This window comes from Meleagris gallopavo, chromosome 14 (assembly GCF_000146605.3).
Source record: "Meleagris gallopavo isolate NT-WF06-2002-E0010 breed Aviagen turkey brand Nicholas breeding stock chromosome 14, Turkey_5.1, whole genome shotgun sequence".
Classification (NCBI taxonomy): Eukaryota; Metazoa; Chordata; class Aves; order Galliformes; family Phasianidae; genus Meleagris; species Meleagris gallopavo.
This window is the reverse complement of record NC_015024.2, coordinates 10,261,350-10,274,273: the sequence shown is the minus strand read 5'-3', so window position 1 is coordinate 10,274,273 and position 12,924 is coordinate 10,261,350. Positions and strand designations below refer to the sequence as shown.

At 47.5% G+C, this 12,924-nt stretch overlaps 1 protein-coding gene across 3 annotated transcripts in view; it reads left to right on the top strand.

Moving 5' to 3' along the window:
• KLF15 (Kruppel like factor 15) overlaps positions 1–12,918 on the top strand; it is a 34,867-nt gene extending 21,949 nt beyond the window's left edge. Inside the window, exons 1-3 of one of the 3 annotated variants that reach the window (XM_003210150.4) lie at positions 1,827–2,254; positions 3,296–4,403; positions 9,497–12,918. In XM_003210150.4, the coding sequence (XP_003210198.2) occupies positions 2,221–2,254; positions 3,296–4,403; positions 9,497–9,665 (1,311 nt within the window). In that variant the 5' untranslated portion in view covers positions 1,827–2,220 and the 3' untranslated portion in view covers positions 9,666–12,918. Of the gene's footprint in view, positions 1–1,826; positions 2,255–2,335; positions 2,817–3,295; positions 4,404–9,496 lie in introns of those variants that run through there. The other 2 variants (XM_019620130.2, XM_019620129.2) reach the window with 2 other exon arrangements.
• The last annotated feature ends 6 nt before the right edge of the window (positions 12,919–12,924 follow it).

Here is a 12,924-nt window from a genome sequence, read left to right as displayed (position 1 = left end):
AAAAAACAACCCAGACACAAGCAAAACCAATAACCCACTAAAAAAACAAGCAACCACATGCTTTGCAGTGGTGGAGATACAGCTGTGCTCGTGTTGGAGTGTGAGTTGTGCCCCCTGGGCCCCCCATGTCAGCACGTGTTGTTTTGGGGGTTCAGTGTGGGGGGGAGACGCTGCTGGCTGCCTTGAGTAGAAACCAAAGTTTGGGTGTGAAAGGGGTGGTCGGAAGAAAATAGGGACTTGGGGAGGGTTTTGAGGCTTCCCAAAAGGGTTGGAAAAAGGCAGGGAGGCCCCTAAATAGTGCTGTTATGCCCTGGTGTCCGATAAGCTGTGCGGCCACCTTGCAGCAGGGCTGGGAGCAGATGGGCTCTCTGGCTCTTGGCTTCTCGTTCCATATATATATATATATAATTTTTATTATTATTTCTTTTTCCTCTGACTTCCATTTTAATATGTTAGAAATTCACCGCTCACTTTGTGGCAGGAGTCAGCCTGCACTGATTTACAACCTATGGAGCAAGGGTAAATCCTGCAGGGATCGGCTCTAAACTTGAAAGAGCTGCAGCAACACACATAGCAGATGAGTGTCAGTGCATCTGAGCCCATGTAGCGCTGTGTTATCGGCAGTGTTGGGCTGACAGTCCAGAAGTGACAAACTGGGAAACAGTCCCCAGCTCTCAGCAAATTCCCAGGGCTTAACGTTTGGTGTCATTGTGAGACAGAATGTACCCTCTCACTCCCTTTATTATTATTTTGCTCTTTAAGCCGGTGGTTAGATGGACACATCTCAGCAGAACAACATGTTTTTGGCACGGGGGCCATCCTATCACTTTGGACCTCTCCGAAGGCGGCTGTGGTGCTGCACAGTTGAGCAGCTGCTGCCCCGTGCTGAGCTGCCCGTGCTCACATTGCTGTCAGGGATGGAGGTGCTTTATGTAAACACCATCATTCGTTCTCATAGCTCACGTAGCCCTGGCGTTTTGTTTTTGTTTTTGAAGCTCCTGATTTTGGCTGAGCCTTCGGACGAAGCAGGGATGAAAGCCTTCGGTTGTTGGCTTGGCCTTTAGGATAAAATATAGCTTGGGCTTGATCCTGCATTCCAGGCATTCCCCAAAATCCGCTTGGCTGCTGCGCGAGCTTTGGGAGCGTGGAATGCAGCCCCGGTGTGCGCTGTGCCTCATGTGTTCACCCTGACAGTCCCCATCCTCGTGAGACGCAGGTGGCACTGCGCACACAGACTGTCCCCTGCCAGCTCTGCTGCTCATTGCTCCTGTTGGCATTCCTTCTTTTCAGCCCTCATTCACACCAGGGTTTAGTTCTATTCCCTGTGTTTAGGACTGTGCTGATACGTGGCTTCCTGCCTCTTGCAGGCATTTAAAGAAAACCTGAGCTTTTTCCTTTTGCAAAAGGAAACCTTGCCAGCTGCTCGGAGTGCGCCAGCGTTTCTTAGAAAAAACACGGTGTGCTCTCAGCACCGCTCTGCTGCACTCCGGGCGGAGAGTTCCTCCAGCAGTGTTCGGTTTGTTGTTGGTTCTTTGAGCCGTGTGTCAAATTTCAGCTCTTCTGGCTCTTCACTTTTACTATAGGATATGGTTATAGGCTGAGCGCTAACCTCTGCGTGAACTTCCTCGCGCTCAGCACATGTGAGCGTTCGGAACTGCACAAACCAGGGGAACACGCGGGCTCGCTTCTAAGCAATTTCAGCCTCCATGTGTGGATGGAGGAGGAAGCTGTGTCTTTAAGAAATGAGGCTTTTTTTCCCCCTCTGTTTCCTGTAAAATATGAATAGATGCTGTCAGTGGGATGGAGCTCTCTGACGGTGCTGTGTGCCACGTTCGCTGCTGAGCACACATACGGCTTTTCATTATTCCCCAGAGAAGGCAAAGATGGGCAAATCTTGGAGCTGGGGCTGCAGTAGCAGCAGGAAGGCTCTTGTCCCTGCACGGAGCTATTGACTATTCATGGCAAAGCGTCCAAAGCGCAGAGGCAAAGCCTGTGGAAAATGACAGCGTGTAGCAAGCCTGAGTGGCATTTCCTTCACGCTGGTCACATGCCTCCTAATTCACACACGCACCCCTCATAGGCTGATCAAATGACTTCTATCTCTGCCCGCTGCATGCCTTCCCCAGAAAGAGTTGTTTTATTATGCACACGTAGGGCTCTGCTTTCAGTCAGTCACCTTCAGCCGATGACTGAGGGCCACTGTGCGCTCCGTGCGGGGGGATGCGGTCACTGCGAGGGGCACAGGCTCCAGCCAGTAAGCAACTTCTTTCTTTTCCCTGGGGAGCAGGAAAGAAAACAAACAAACAAACAAAAAAAACCAACAGACCCACAGATACCCCTTCTACCTTCCCCGCTTCCCAATATCCTTTTGCTTAGCTTGAATGGGAGACCGTGGGACGTGCCCGGCTGTTGGCATGCTGTGGTGCTGCCTGTGTGCGTGCCATGGGGTTGGTGCTCAGTGCAGTCCCATAGGATGCCACTTCTGCAGGGGGAACTGGGACCATTCCAGCCTTCCCAGTTCAGCATGCAGCACAAGGCTTGGGTTACCTGGATCTCCGCACCCAAAGGGATGGGATGTGAAGGGATGGGGTGCAGGCAGCCGGCAGCTGGCCATGGTAATTAGCTCAGCGCTGTGCCAACCTTGTTAAGGGCAGTGCAGGTGATGATGACGTTGGCACACTGATTCATTACATCTGGAGGGGAAAATCCGCCTAGTGAATGCTGAAGCACAGTAAATATTTTTGGCTCCTGACAGATTGATCCCTGCATTACGCTGATTAGCCTGTATTTGTGGAACGGAGGAAGTTAAAAATAAGGTTGGTGGAAAGCTACAAGATGAGGGAAGGATTTGCATTTTATGGACCCCGGCAATAAAATTCTTTTTTTGTTTGTTGGTTTTTCTGTTTTTTGGGGTGGTAAAAATTTCAACAATTTTTTTTTCTTCTCCCCTTCCCTTCTTTGGCTCTTGGCTTCACTACTAGGTGAGAGCCCATAATTTATTTCCTTTTGGCAGTAATATTCTGGAAGGGCGCTGTAAATCTAAAGCACATGCAGTTGTGAAATGATTTCTGAAAGAATTCTTTTGCAAATACGTGGTGCAATCCTGCAGAATGCTTCAGCCCTGGCAGTCCTTTAGGGGTGGCACAGACGTAGCAAAGCGTGCAGCAGCATGTGCACGGTGAGGCTGTGTGCTTCGGACTTTCCTGCAAGCTGGAGGGCTTTGTGAGGTTTAGTTCATGGAGGTGAATAATTAAACTGACTTCTGACTGCTGTTGGTTTGTTTCCTTGCACCCAGGCTCTCACCTGAACCTTCGCTGCGTGGTATATGCTGCTGGGATACCTGTAAGAGCTCGCCCAGGAATGGTGGATCACCTGGTGCCTACTGATGAATCCTTTTCATCTACAAGATCTTCTCTGGGATACTTTAGGGACATGACAGCAGGGGTGAGGTCCTACCAAATGCTGCCCTCTCCTCTGTCAGAAGATGACAGCGACTCGTCCAGCTTTTGTTCTTGTTCCAGCCCGGAATCCCAGGTTCTCAGCTCTAGCTATGGAAGCACATCCAGTGCGGAGAGTCAGGACAGCATCTTAGACTACTTGCTGTCCCAGGCATCTTTGGGGAACACCGCTGCATCATGGTGGGACAAAAGGAGACTTCAGCCCATAGTGAAAGAGGAGTATTTTAGGTTGCCTGAATTCGCTGTGGATATGGAAGACTCTGGACCATTTCAGCCCACGCTTGAGGAAATTGAGGAATTTCTGGAAGAAAACATGGAGCTGGAGCTCAAAGAAAGACCTAAAAGTGAGACCAAGGACTTGAGAGCTTGCAGCCAAGTTTCTGTTGCTTCGCTACAGCAAAAAGACCATATGTTACCCAGTGCTACTTTAAAAGAGAGTAAAAATGAACAGTTGAACAGCTCGACGGAAGGTGGCCAAGCTTCAAATGGAGGAGTGTCCCTGGAGAATGGCATACCGGTTATGCTCCAAATTCAGCCTGTACAGATCAAACAGGAGTCCACCACGAGCCCTAGTTCCCAAGGACCAGCACAGGAGAACATTAAAATTGCACAGCTCCTAGTCAACATCCAAGGACAGACATTTGCCCTTGTGCCCCAGATAGTTCAGTCATCCAATTTGAACTTGCCCTCTAAATTTGTCCGCATTGCTCCCGTCCCCATCGCCGCCAAGCCAATTGGGCCAGGAGGCATGATCCAGGGTCAGACGGGAATCATCATGGGTCAGAAATTTCAAAAGAACCCTGCAGCAGAACTCATTAAAATGCACAAATGTTCTTTCCCTGGTTGTACCAAGATGTACACGAAAAGCAGCCATTTGAAAGCCCACCTGAGGAGGCATACGGGAGAAAAGCCTTTTGCTTGCACGTGGCCAGGTTGTGGATGGAGGTTAGTATCGGGGCACAGCAGTGTCTGATCCCCCCCCTCTAACTTGCTGAACAAATAGGTTTGCACTCTCATTTATAAACAATTTCTGTTCCCAAAGCTGGCTCGGTTTGCTTGAGAATTAAGACCTTTTTTTCCTGTTGGGTAATCCCATGGACTTGATATATTAAATGGCAGAGCATCACCTGCTGCCACCAGTTGGATGAGTGTCTTTTTTAAAAAAGGAAAAGAAAAAGCCTATTATAACTGATATTTTGTACTAAGATGGTCAGATCAAGCTTGTAACTGCAGGCAATACCTTGCAGCTGTGATAGCCTGTTTGCAAAACGGCAGCTGCTGCAGGTGCTCAGCTGGTACCAAATGAGCGGGGTGCTTTAGGGCAGAATCATGGTGTGAATCAGGGCTGCATGGGGCTAAACGTGGTTGGGGAAGAGCTGTGCTAAGTGAGTATGGTTAAGAAAAGCAGCATTCTGTGCAGTTTTGTAGAAAACACGCTCCATCCCACGCCTTCTGCAAGTGCTGGCAGTGGCACTCCAGGCTCTCTGGGTTTTATTCTCTGCACTGATTGAGAAAAATGCGTGGGTGCTGCTCAAAGTTGCAGAAAACTGTCAGATGTAACAGCATCCCCAGAAGGCTAAGATGGAATTGAATGGAAGATTGCAGGTTTGATTGAGCAAAGCATTTTGTAGAGGCAATCTCTAATTTTTTTTTTTCTTAATACTAGTTGAAAAAATTAAAGAAGAAAAGTTGAATTTCTTGCCAGAGACTTTGATGGAGGCCTCTGTCTCTCCTTCCAATTAGCTGCGCTAATAGTCTGCCTGCTGGCAAGTGTTAATAAAAAGCCACGAGTTATGATGGGAGCAAAACATAGCCTTAACTCCCTTGTATTAACTTAAACCAAATTTCTTTCAAAGAATATCCTTCAGAGCTCCAATGAGCAATGGCTAGTGAGGAAATAGGTGGTGATCATGGGTAACACAAGGTAAAATGTAACAGGAGAAACTGTGAGTAAAAATGCAACTTTGTGAGACAAGGCAGCAGTTAGAGATGGCAGAATTGGATGCAGGGAAAAGGTCAGAATGTGGCACAATCCTCTGTTCCCAAACTGGCCCAAATTTGAAGTTTGCCTCCTAGATGATTTGATTAAATTCATTTCTTTGATTATTATATATATATATATATATTTTTTTTTTCCTCCCCATTTCAATTTGCGAGGCTCTGTGGATGGGTGGGGATTTTCTTTCGAAGCATGTGAGTGGTGTGGCACAGCAGAGGGCTCAGTGGCTGCTCAGGATGTGCTGAAATCAACACCGTGTTGTTCAGCCCACTGGTCCCACCAGGCACAGACACTTTGCCCCTGGCCTGTCGCAATGGCACTCATTCCCATTTATTTTGTTGTGAGTGTGCATGCTGGAAACAGCAATACTCATCCTGCCCCTGGGTCTTGTGTTGGGTTTCCCTGTACAAAAATCCAGTTTCTGTGGCAAATACATGTAGCACGTGAGGTTTGGATCTGGTCCATGCCGAGATTTACAGCAGGGCTTCCTGTGACTTCTGTGGCTCAGGATCAGGAGTGCGAAGTGCTGCCTCTGGGTGATCTGCTCTAACTCTGTCTTTCTGTAGAGAAGACATTTTCCAGGTTGCAGAGCTGGGGGGAAGCATGTAAGGCAAGGAGGGGTGGAGGCTGAGCATTGCAGCTGGGTGCTGCGGGGGTTAAGGCATGGGATGTGTTGTTGGGGGGACCTGAGGCTGGTGGCCGTACCTGCAGCATCCTTCCAGGTGAGCAGCCCAGAAGGGCTCTGTGCACCCTGCTCCCATGTCAGACCCTGCTGAGTGCTGAATTGCTCAGCCCCTTCCATCAGTACAGAATTGTTGCCTTTTCCAGAAGTGCAGTCAGAGCAGTGTCCCACATGACTTACGTCAAAGCATCCAAATCCTCTGTCCTCCCCCAGTTTTAGATCATCTTGAATGAATTTAAACACTAAAGCACTGCTGGGCTCTGCGTCCTCCCCCTTTCCCCACATTCTTGTGCTTGTGTATTTATTCTTCACTGAAGACACTGAAGTGTGAGCTCACTGAAGATGGTCATTTCAAAAATACAACAAAGGTTGCTATATGGGGGGGGACTGAATCTCACCCTCCTTGCTGGGCAGTGCTGCTGTGTGGAAGCTGCATACACCAGGGTAGGGCTGTGTGCACTGCAGACCCTTCCTCAGCCCCTGTGACAGTGGGAAGGCCAACGAAGAGGCTGAATCTTGGCACTGGATGTGCTTGGCAGAGTGGAGGAGGTGTTGAGGTAACCCACTGTGCTCCGTACTCCTCTGTACCCATGTGCTGATCCGTGTCTTCTGCCATTGGCAGCCTCTGGTTCTCTGCTCTTGAGATGGCTCCATCAGCATGCGGGGATGGCCCAGCAGCTCTGCCGTGTCAGGAGCTGGAGAGCTCTTGCTGTCCTTCCACTTGGCAGCAGCATGAAAAGCTGTGGGATTAGGCAATACTGTTCAAATGTCCTGCACATCCTTCATCTGGAAGCACTTCCCATAACCCACTCTGCACGAGACAGCCTGTGTGTGAGGATTTAGATGCTGGGAGCAGCTTAGGATGCATCCAGGGCCTACCCTGCACCAGAAGGCAAAGGCACAACCTGTGGTGGCCCTGGGGCTGGTGGCCATGGTTGGGACCATGGAGTCCCAGCTGAATGTACTGACCCTGATGCCCTGTGCACCATGGGTCCTTGCATGGCTGGGAGTCCCATGCGTTGCAGAGCTCCAAGATTGTTCTCTGAGGGAGATATGGTTACAGGTAACCACCAGAGAGAGGGATGAAGGAGACTTTCAGTTTCTGTGGGATTGCCCAGTTCCCTCTAACTTTCTTTTGAAGGAGGAATCCTGCAAAAAGCAATAAGCTGGGCTAGTTGAGGTCTTCCTTGGGGGTGCCCTGTTTTCATTTGAATTTGGCTTTCCGTCAGGGATTGTTTACAGCATCTTTGGGGATGGTTTCAGTGCCAGAATATGCTGCAAATATCGTGTCGCTGTGGAGCCAGGCCACCAGATCTCCCGGCTTCCTTGTCCTAACCTTTGCGTTGTTTTTTTGTAAACACACTGACAGCTTGACGTTTATTTCTGTGGGCTCCGTAAGATGATCTTTCCATGACTGCTGGAGAACAGTATTGCAACATTCCTGCCTTTTCAGCTAAGGACATCGTTATGAAGCAGCGAGTATTTTTATCGGATGAACTCATCTGAGCTCCCCGAGTAGGAGCAGAGCCGCTTGTTCCCAGTGTGCACCTCTTTCTCCTTCACCATCCACACATTTCCCACTGAAATGTGCTTGTGAAGCTCTTGTCAGGATTAGCTGCATATGTTGCAGATGGTGACCTTAACAGCCAAGGACATGGGACAAGGCAACACAGTCACATCTGGTTTCACTCTTCCTCAGGGTGATAAGTTGGTATATAAGAGGACGGCTCTATGCAAAGGAGATTTCCTCCCTCTGCTCCCTCTTTTCCTGGATGTGGTTGCCACTGTGGGCAACTGGTCCCTTCCTTGCCTAGCCAAATCCCACAGAGACAGCAAGGAATGAATTGGTGGCTCCATTAGCGCATCTGCCTGCTGCTCTTCTTGGTACCTGTGACTCTGAGGACACCAGAAGCAAGGGCAAGGCAAAGAAAGCAAGAGAATAGGCGAAGGATTTTCCCATAGAAAAACCCCTGGGATGGATGCATCCTTTCTGTGCCTCGCTCAGGATGAATATCTCCATCCACAGGGCTCTTTCTGAGCAGCAGCGCTTGTTTGAAGTGCTGTGGGAATGGAAGGAACCCTTCCCAGAGCCCACACCTCATTCTGCAGCTCATGGCAGGAGATCTCTGCTAATTAAAACCTTTATGTGGAAACTTTTTCTTTGCATGAAGGACTTATTCATAGGAGCCCAGCAGTCATGTTTTTTCCCTTTCATAAAAATAGTGTACCCTCCTGCTTGATGATGTGATATTTTGCTTCAGAAGGGCACATTTTTTCTACATGTTCTTTCCCCCATTTATTCCATTAGTGTCCATGACTTCATTTATTTATTGTAAATAGACAGCTGATACCATTTCTTGCAAGCTCGCTTTCTGTACCGCTCTTTGTTACTGTTCTGGCAACAAAACTCTTAATTGCCCTTTGTCAAGCAGCAAATTTTTTGTACCTATTTGGACAGGGCTGTTTTAGTGTGACATTGTTAATTAACCCTGCGGTTCCCAGTCATGTCCAGACTGGAAGAAGAGCCAGCTGCTGAGACCAAAGGATTGGCTGAGTTGAGTTCATTAATGCGTAATGTGGGACTCACGATGGCTGACTGGGGATGTTTCTGTTTAGATTGAAATTGGGAAACATCTAAAATTAAAATGACTCAGGGAGATAAATTTGGGAATTAGAGTCTCCATCTTGATTTCAGTTTGCCCCTGAAGTATCAATGCTAATGGTCATTGGAGCTCACCTGGATTTCAACTGTAATAACACTGAGCATCTCTGGTACTGATGTACTAAGTCTTTATTTAGCCAGCAGGAACATGTACCAAGGCCAATTTTTGGCTGAATCTGATAAACTGTGTAGCTTCTGTGTAGCTGTGTCTGGCTATTATCTGGGGCCCATCTCAGCATGCATCTACTGTGATGCTGGTGATGGAGCTTGGAGCAGTGCTGTGGGATGTTGGTTCTTCCCACTGCCTGAGAAGGATCTGTGCTTGGATTTGCGAGAGAGAGACTGAGGGACTGTCTTTGAAGGGGACTTGCGGAGGGATAAGCAGCAGAGCTGTCTCGGTTGAGCTGTTCCCTTATTATTTACCCTTACTATTGGGCTTTGTGCAAGTGTTCTACACACAAACATTACCTCCATGCATTGCACCAAGTTCAGAGTTTATGCGGGTTAATTGTGTGTTTCCATCACTGCTGCTGGCCACTGGTTGGGACCAGAGTCGTTCTGTTGTGTGTCCTGACCCTTTCAGTTTGCTCATTTGGGCTTTTCCACAAGGAGAGTCTCCCAGTGACCCGAGGGGATGTTTTGAGGCCATAAGGGAATTTATTCACTTGTCTCAAAAGCCTTCTCCTCTCTTGCAGGTTCTCCAGGTCAGATGAGCTGTCTCGGCATCGGCGCTCCCACTCAGGGGTGAAACCCTATCAGTGTCCCGTCTGCGAGAAGAAATTCGCTCGAAGCGACCACTTGTCCAAACACGTCAAGGTGCATCGGTTCCCGCGAAGCAGCCGCTCTGTGCGCTCCGTGAACTGACTGCTCCCACCTCCCCTCCCGCAGCCGTCCCACAGCAGCCGATGACAGCACTTTGCTCACTATATTTCTAGTGATAATTTATTTGTCTTCACAGAACAGTCAATGCTGTTACTTGATACCACCGTGTCCTTTAAAGATGATTTGAGAACGAAGATATTTTGGGGTCAGGGGAGGGGGATGCTTCTTCCTTTTTTTTTTCCCTTTTTTTTTTCTTTTAAGGTATTGTCTTTTTTTTTCCTCTCTTTCTATCTTTCCCTCCTTTGCTGCTGCTTCTTTTGGAAATTTTTATTTTTAGCTGTTTTCTGCTGCACAGGAAAATGTAAGGGTTGCTTTCTGCTAGTTAATTATAGCCCTGGCATTCCTGAGGGCTTTGCTCATGTACAGGCCATTCATTGTGAGTTTTTATTAAGCTGCTCTATTTGTCCAGTTTGGAAACAGCAAATTCCTTTTGAAATGAAAACAACTCCTTTGTTTTTGGGTCGCCTGAGCCAAGGATTTGTAGGGGCCGGCCATAGGAGGAGGAACAGTGGGAGTCAGGGAGAGGGAGAGGCGAGACATGCGAGTACTGGAACGTGCCTCTACACCGCTCTCATTTCTCCAGCTTGCATTTACCTTTTCCTTGGTTAGGGCTATATATAAATATTTATGTATATATATTCATACATACATACATATATATATATATATATATATATATATATATTTAAGCTATGATGTACCCCAAACAAACCCAAAGCTCAGGCTGGATGAAATGGTTTGGCGCAGAGGCCTTTTGGTGTGACTCACTGCATCCCATGTGCATGTTTTTCCTGTCCTGTGCTACCATTGAGGGTGAAAGGATGCCCACAAATCGAAGGAAAATCTGCTTTCCTTTGCCTTGAAGCATCCACTGCCTTTAGCAGAAGAGCTGTTGTCTAATATGTAAGGCAGCAGGAGGCTGCTTACAAACGACTGTGCTCTGCACCTGTTGAGCACTGAGAACTCACTGCCTGCTCAGCTTGATACCTCACTGGCTGGGGCTGAGGCTCCATTTCCCTATCTGTCCATCTGTCTGGGTGTCCCAGTACCCAACAGTGGGTGCCAACCTGGTGAGCAAACACAAGGAGATCTTCTGTCCCAGGGTGAGCTTCAGCGCTGAACTTTTCCTTACCAACAGCCATGTCAGAGCTCCACACAGCTGGGGTGGGCGAATGGGTGAGAACAGCCAAAAGAAATCAGTTTGTATGGTAGTTGGCTAAGAAGGGAATTTAAGCAAATGATCAGATTGTAGCAGGCAAGTGATTGTGTTTCTTCTTGTTTCGTTTTTCCTTTTGAACTCTGGCAATTGTAAGAAGCTGTAGAAGAAAATAGAATTCAGTAATTAGGAGCGATTTTATAATGGATGTTGCATTTCCTTTCCATTCGCAGACGGCATCTGTTTGTCTTTTTGTTGGCAAAATGGGAAATAGAAAGCTGCGATCCTAGCGCCAGGCAGAGCGGGAGCCCGCACTGTGCAGGAACAGCAGGTCTAGCAAAGGCGAATGCATTCCTTTTGTCCTCTAGAAATTAATATAAATGAACTATCATCTATTGACTGGTTTATATCACATCCTATGAATGTATGTAAATAAAACTGTACATAGATGCATATCTATATAAAATATCTTTTAATAACATATCAAAATTTGTGTAAATTGGAAACAAAAATACCTATAAAGCCAGTGTACATAAGTTACAATTCTGTATATTTTCTTTTGTTCTTCATAAAAAATACTTTGACAATAAAATGAAAATGGAAATTTTAAATCCCTTTTTGAAATTATTATTCATCCATTTCCTTTGTCACCAGCTCCGTAATCAAGACGTTAGTGCTGGAAATTTTGATTCACCTGGATGTAGCCTTTCAGGTGCTGGTTAACAGAGAGGTGGTGGAGCACACCTCGAGTTGCCTTCAGTTTTTCTCATCCCGAAGTTCCTGGGAGGCATGAGCTGTCTCGCCGGAGCCCTCACACCTCGCCTGGCAGCGCTGGGACCCAAATGCCGTCTATGGTTTCTGCTGGCTGTGGAGCAGGTCTGCAGCTGCAGCCAGACTGCGGTTAATAAATTAGAGCAAGCAGGTTTTGAGGTTTTGAGGAAATTCAAGCTCTAGTGGCTAGCGTCAAGGAAGAGGGCTTCAGTCTGTTTGAGGCTGGGATGGTGACTCACTGCGTGACCCAGGGCAAAGGGCTCTATTGCCATGTGCCTCAGTTCCCTTTCTTGTAAAATGGGGACGGTGAATGCATCACGGTGACACTGTAAGACTTGATTTATGAATAATCCTTAGATGGAAGGAGCATGCAGTAAGACCAACAGTCACAGGATTGGATTGTGAAAGAGCAGCTCAGCACAGCAAAGGTGCCAAGGCGCTTTGGTTGGCTTTGCTGCGAATTCTACGTCTGGAAGAGTGGTGTTGGGACCTGCAGTATGGAGCATGCCTCAGGCCTGAGGAGAAGATGCCCTGTCCTGCAACAACCATTGCTTCCTATGCAGAACAACATGGGCACAAACATGAGATTCTTGTGGTTTGCAAGCTGGAACATCATTGTAATGTGTTCAGTCTTCACTGGAAGAAGAAATCAGTAAAGTTATCTGAGTATCCACGGGAGCAATAGTGCAGCAGGTCCAGATCTCCCAGCAAGGCTTACTCTTAGACTGATGGGCATTTGGGGATGAAAGTGTCTCCCTGAAGTACAGCCACCAAGATGCCAGCTGATCTGCCAGGGATCTCCAGATCTTGATTATTTCTCCCAGAGCACCCCTAGGAGCCCAGCAAGAGGACTGAGGGACGTGGCATAGCAAGCTCTGGTCACTCTATTGTGTTTTTACCTCCTGAGATGTAGCCTGAAGACTAGAGTCCTAAGGAGAGCTGTTTCAAGTGTTCTAACTGCTTACTTGCTTTAATTAGCAAACCTGTGCCAAGAGGATCACCAATTCCCTTCTGTTCTCACCCTACCAACAGAATGCATTAAAACAGTTGCTTTCTTTTAACCAGTCTCCTCCCCATCTCCTCTGGAGTTCTGATATTGCTGTAATATTGGGCAACTCACCCTGCAACGCCTTTGGGGCAGAAGTTGTTCTTTGTCTGCAAGAGGCAATACTTAGAGCATAAGTGGAGTAACGCAAAATGCCCACTGCTGGAGAACAGCAGTGCAGAAATCTAAGCTATGTTTTAGCCTGGAATATTCTCTATGAAACACTTCCTTTTTCTTTCTTTCTTCTTCTTCTTTTTTTTTTTTTTTTT